The sequence below is a fragment of the Carcharodon carcharias genome, chromosome 21 (assembly GCF_017639515.1).
Source record: "Carcharodon carcharias isolate sCarCar2 chromosome 21, sCarCar2.pri, whole genome shotgun sequence".
NCBI classification, from domain to species: Eukaryota; Metazoa; Chordata; class Chondrichthyes; order Lamniformes; family Lamnidae; genus Carcharodon; species Carcharodon carcharias.
The window spans coordinates 83498321-83504320 of record NC_054487.1 but is presented as its reverse complement, the minus strand read 5'-3'; the positions used below and the strand labels follow the sequence as shown (position 1 = coordinate 83504320).

The window sequence follows — 6000 nt, the reverse complement described above, 5'->3', positions numbered from 1 at the left end:
TTGCCAAATAGCTGAAAGTTATGCTGGGGTTTATTTAAAAACTTTTCAGAGATCCTTTACACAATACAGAAATAACTTAATGATTGGCGAGATTTTAAAACCATCCACAGTAATCCTTTCTCTTCTGCATAATCAGTTCATCTGAGCCTGCCATCATTTTTGGAATTCAAAGGGTTGTGCCCATGTATTAACTGGTGTCAGCTTCTTTATATACACACACCATTGCTCTCGTGTACAAATTCAAAACACCATCCTCTTACAACATCACCTGCACCACCTCGGCTTCATCACTGTGACATTGCAAGCATGTACGATATGCAAGCTTCTAACGCTGCAAGCACAGAGCAAAGCAAAAAAGGCACTTCAATTTGCTCAGAATTGCTCAGCCAATATCAGCCAGAACTGCATCCAAAACTGTCTCACGCAGTTACAGTGAAGGAATAGGAGCAGTTCAGAAGACATTTTACCCCTGTGGCTGCCTCATAATACAAAAGCATACATTACAGCTGCAAAACTGAAATACAAGAGCATAATGTTGGCAGCACATTACTTAAGATCAACCAGATAGCTTGCGTAAAGTGGTACCCTGTTTGAACAGGAATCCTCACCATTAATCTTTGTCTAGATTCCTGTGCCTTTATACTCTCTCTCCCACCCTCTCAGTACGTAAAGCGAGAGCCTGAACTATACCCCAGACTGTCAAGGCTTGGGTTGCATGCAAACTGTATCATTGGTGGGGGACCACACAGCAGGATAAGCACATCGTCAGCAGGTGCAGGGAGGTGTTCCTTGATCATCTGTTCATTCACAAATCCCTCACTGTATTTCCAGCCTAAAAATCAGAAAGAAATAGGCAGTGAGATGACTTTATTCCACCCCCAAACACAGAGGTCGTCTATTGTTTACGATCTGATTCTCTCTTGCCACCCGTACATAAAAACGTTCAATTGTCTACATAACCCCACAGAAAATTTACTATTTCCTCCATGAGCCCAGTTCTCTCTTCTTGAGTGATTGCTAAAAGCTCAGTGACAATGTGCAGCCAATGTAAGCAGTTCTTTAAAGTACGAAGCACTGAGTAACTCTAAATTGATTCGCTTGATGTGGCTGCACAAGTTATTGACCAATAATGCAACAACAAAAGCTCCCACTTTCCTGCCACACAGTAGGAAGAGAAAAACTGTTTAAACAAGCTGTATTGCATTTTATCCTTCATTGTTCAAATTGCTCCATTCTCCATCGTATGGGTTTGAGGTGATGCATCTTATTTAAATCTCCAATCTGCACTTTGTAACAGCTCAATGCTCAGGCACAAAGAACAAACTAACATGTATTTATATTGAGCTTTTCCCCAATCACAGGGCATTCCAAAGTGCTTTGCAGCCGATGAAAACTTTTAAAATCAAGATGCTAGTGGAACAGGAGCCAATGTAGGTTCAGTGAGCAGAGGCAGCTTGTCCTCCGTTAAGCTGATTCATACCTTCAGGTGCTCTGTCCAAGGTGTACCATATTATAACACGGTGAGGATGCTCAGCCTCGATTTCTTCCAACTCAGATTGCAAAAGAATGTCCTTCTCAGTCTACAAAAACAAAAGACAGCTCATCACAATCCCATAGCAGCAACACGGGCAAGCAGTAGGTCAATTTAATGTATGGGGCCTGTTCACTTAGTATGTCAGGTTGAGTGTGAAATTCCAACACTAAAAGAGAACGTTACGTCATGATCAGTTCAAGGAGAGAATGTGTCTCTTTCCTGCTTATGAACTGAAGAAATTTTACACAAAGTAAAACCTATAAAACATCAAACCCATGTGACCATTACACACCAGGGAAGTCATGAAGCTTGAAAAGAAAGACTTGCATTTATATAGTGCCTTTCACGAACTCAAGACATCACCAAGGTGCGTTACAAATAATGAAGTGCTTCACAAGTGTAGTCACTGTTGTAAGGAAGGAAACGTGGCAGCCAATTTGCGCACAGCAAGCTCCCACAACATCAATGGGATGATTACCAAATAATTTGTTAGTGATATTGTTGGGGGATAAATATTGGTCAGGACACCGGGATTAACCCCCCCCTGCTGATCTTCAAAACATTCTTGTGGGATCACTTACATGCACCTGAGGGAGACAGACAGGGCTTTGGTTTAATGTCGCATCTGAAAAACATCGCCTCCAACAGTTCAGCATTCAGACGTCAGCTTAAAATTTTGTGTTTGAGTCTCTGGAGTGGGACATGAACCTCCAAACTCTTGACTCAAGAGACAAGAGCGCTCCCAACTGTGTAACTGAAGCGATCATTTTTGTAGCTAAAACGTTGGGTGCATCCACTGACTGACTGCATTAATTCTCTCTGATTAGTACTTCACCTGCAATAATCCACAAAGTCTCAGCAAAGATCAATAACATAAAAATACCTGCACAGAAATGAACATCATAAAAATCCATTCAGCACGAGTTCATGCTGGTGTTTACATGCCACTTCCCACCCCTCTCCATCTATCCCATCAACACATCCTTTTTATTGCCCATTCCTAATTGCCCTTGTTCAGAGGGAATTTTAAGAGCCAACCACATTGCTGTGGGTCTGGAGTCACATGTAGGCCAGACCAGGTAAGGTCTGGTAGATTTCCTTCCCTAAAGGTCTTCGTGAACCAGGTAGTTTTTTTTTACCATAATCGACAATTCGTGGTTTCGCGGTCATGATTAGACTTTTAATTCCAGATTTTTTTAAATTGATTTCACCATCTGCCATGGTGGGTTTCGATCCCCAGATCATTACCCTGAGTCTCTGGAATACCAGTCCAGTGACAATATCACTTCGCCACTACACTAATATAGTAAATGCTGCTATACTAATTCACCTCAACTACTCAAGTGTTAGCAAATTCCACATTCTAAACACTGAGTAGTTTCTCCTAAATTTTTATTGGGCTGATTAGTGACTATTTTACATTTATGGTCTTTCCACCAGTTTGTATAACATGTCGAACCCCTTCAAACTTTTGAAGACCTCCATATTCTCCATTTGCCTGGATAAGTGCAGCTCCAACAACACTCAATAGGCTCAACACCATCCAGCACTAAACATCACCCAGCAAGCCCACTGATTGGCACTCCCTTCATTACCTTAAACATTCACTCCCTCCACCACGGATACAGTGGTAGCAGTTTGTACCACCTACAAGATGCACTGCAGCAACTCACCAAGGCTGCTTAGCACCTTCCAAACCTGCGACCTGTACCATCCCTATAGGACAAGGGCTGAAGGCACATGGAAACACTACCACCTGGAAGTTCCCCTCCTCACCACTCACCATCCTGACTTGGAAATATATCGCCATTCCTTCACTGTCACTGGGTCAAAATCATCCCTTCCTAACAGCACTGTGGGTGTACCAACACCATATGGACTGCAGTGGTTCAAGAAGGCAGCTCACTAGCACCTTCTCAAGGGCAACTAGGGATGAGTAACAAAATGCTGGCCTTGCCAGTAACACCCACATCTCATGAAAGAATGAATTATATTTTTTAAAAATTCAGCTCACCCTTCAGTTCTCTCTTTTCTAGAGAAAAGAGCCCCAGCCTTGCAGTCTCCTCTAAATTAGGAAGACCAAACACAGGTTGGGTCACCACTCTGCCGGACACATTCACTGGGTCCACAAGGATGACCCCGACCTTCCAGTGGCCCGCCATTTTAATTCACCACCGTGCTCTCATGCTGACATCGGTCCTCATCCTCCTGCACTGTTCCAGTGAAGATCAATGCCAGCATTCTCATCATTCAATTAGGCACTTTACAGCCTTCTGGACTCAACACCGAGTTCAACAATTGCAGACCGTAATCTCTGCCCCCAATCTGTTTCCTTCCTTTGCAGGTGGGATCGTTTACATCCAGCTGACGGGGACAGACAGGGCTTCGGTGCAGGGCTGCACTGTTGGAGATGATGTTTCTCAGATGCAACATTGACCTCCGCCCCCCATTTTGCCCCTTTTCTTTGCAGGTTTTGTTTCTCGATCTTTTTTCCCTGCTTTGCTTTTGGACAGCAGGTGTTCATCATTCTGCCATTCGCACTTCCTCTAGACACATATTTTGCTCCTTTACTTGTCCTGTTACCACACCCTTTAGCTCTGCCTCACCATCTCTTTCATTGCTTAATATCCCCTATCTTCCGCCCCACCGCAGACATTCCCTTTTGTTCTTTTTCCCTACCCTCCCCCACTTCTGCTTAAAACCTATCACATCTCTAACTTTGCCCAGTTCTGATGAAAGGTCATTGACCTGAAACATTAACTCTTGTTTCTCCCTCCACAGTTGGCGGCCAGACCTGCAAAGTATTTCTAGCATCTTATGTTTTTACAACAGGGCTCAGGCTCAGAGCTGGCGAAGTCAGGACATTGAATGCTGTAATGGGAGGAGAGTAACGTTTGGATTGTAGAAAATTCAGCAAATGGCTGAAAGATCATTCGCCATTTGAAACAATTCCGTCATCTCTATTATAAAATCAACCCATCAGCAGTACAAGCAACTGAAACCATTCCTGCCCCATGGAAACTTGCAACAGCATCAGTGAGATATCAAAAAACGTAATGGTAAATTATTGAAAGTGTCGCTAAAAATAGATATTGACTCCAACATCCATAATCATTCCTGCACTTTTTAAAACAAAAAGCTCATGCAAATTAATACTGCTGATTGAGTTTGTATAACACAGTCGGAGCCCTCTCGCAAACCAGCAGAAATTTACACTGATCAAAGGGAAAACCAACATACCTGGTTGGCAAACAACAAGTAACAGATCGTGTGATCATCCGGATTCTTCACGATCGCTCTGATCAGCTGCAGCATGGGAGTTATACCTGAAAAGATTCAACATCACACGAATCAGCCTCAAACATGCAAAAGAAAACAAGTGCCTGCATTTCTATGGCATCTTTCGTGTCCTCAGAACTTCCCAAAGTCCATCACAGCATCTTTGAGGTGTAGTCACCAGTGGAATGCAAGGAAATGTGGAGTTTAACATGTGCCCAACAAACTTTTTTTCTGCCCATTAAAGTGGTGTTGGTTGAGGAATTGAGCTCCACTGCTCTTCTTCAAATAGAGCCATTGGACTTTTCATTCCTTCCGGGAGCAGATGGGGCCTCGGTATGTCTTGTCCATAAGATAGCACCTCTGACACTGCAGCATTCCCTTAGTACAGCATTGTATGGGTTGACCTGGACTAGGGGCTCCAGCCTCAGAGAACAGTGCTACACAAGGACACATGAAATATGGTTGAATAAGACAAGCCCCAAAAACCACAGCTTTCTCAGAGAATACAGAAAATAATCCAGTTTGCTCGCGATTCTGAAATAGGTATGAATTAATTACTTTGTAAACATGTAACATAGGATGGATTCTAGAGGCATCGAGAAAGGGCATGAACTTCATTGGAATAACATCAGCAAAAAGATTAATTATGAAGAATGGCTCAAACAACTGGGCAATGGGGAATTATGGGGGCTTCAAGATTATGGGAGGTCTTGTGAGAACATAAGAAATAGGAACAGGAGTAGGCCATTCAGCCCATCGAGCCTGCTCTGCCAGTCAAGATCATGGCTGATTGGATAACTCCATTTTCCCATAGCCCTCAACTCCCTTCTCAATCAAAAATCTAACTCAGCCTTGAATATATTCAATGACCCAGCCTCCTCTGCTCGCTGGGGAAGAGAATTCCACAGACTAATGACTCTCAGGAAAAATTCTTCCTCATTGCTGTCTTAGACGGGAACTCCTTATTTTGAAATTATCCCCCAATTCTAGGTTCCCCCTCAAGAGGAAATATCTTCTGAGCATTCACCCTGTCAAACCCCCTTAGAATCCTATATGTTTCAATAAGATAGCCTTTCATTCTTCTAAACTCCAATGAGTATAGGCCCAACCTGCTCAATCTTTCCTCATGAGGGTAAGAAGCGAAAGATTGTGAATCAGGAACAGGTGGTACGACACGAAGATTATTG

The 6000-nt window shown here is 43.1% G+C and overlaps 1 protein-coding gene across 1 annotated transcript in view; it reads right to left on the bottom strand.

The window, feature by feature from the left end:
• The window catches only part of LOC121293329 (NADH-cytochrome b5 reductase 3-like), a 33131-nt gene continuing 27131 nt past the window's right edge, over positions 1-6000 (bottom strand). The window contains exons 7-9 of the mRNA XM_041216279.1: positions 4775-4860; positions 1481-1580; positions 1-832 (exon numbers count right to left, since the gene is read on the bottom strand). Coding sequence (XP_041072213.1) covers positions 660-832; positions 1481-1580; positions 4775-4860 — 359 coding nt within the window. The 3' untranslated portion in view covers positions 1-659. The remainder of the gene's footprint in view (positions 833-1480; positions 1581-4774; positions 4861-6000) is intronic.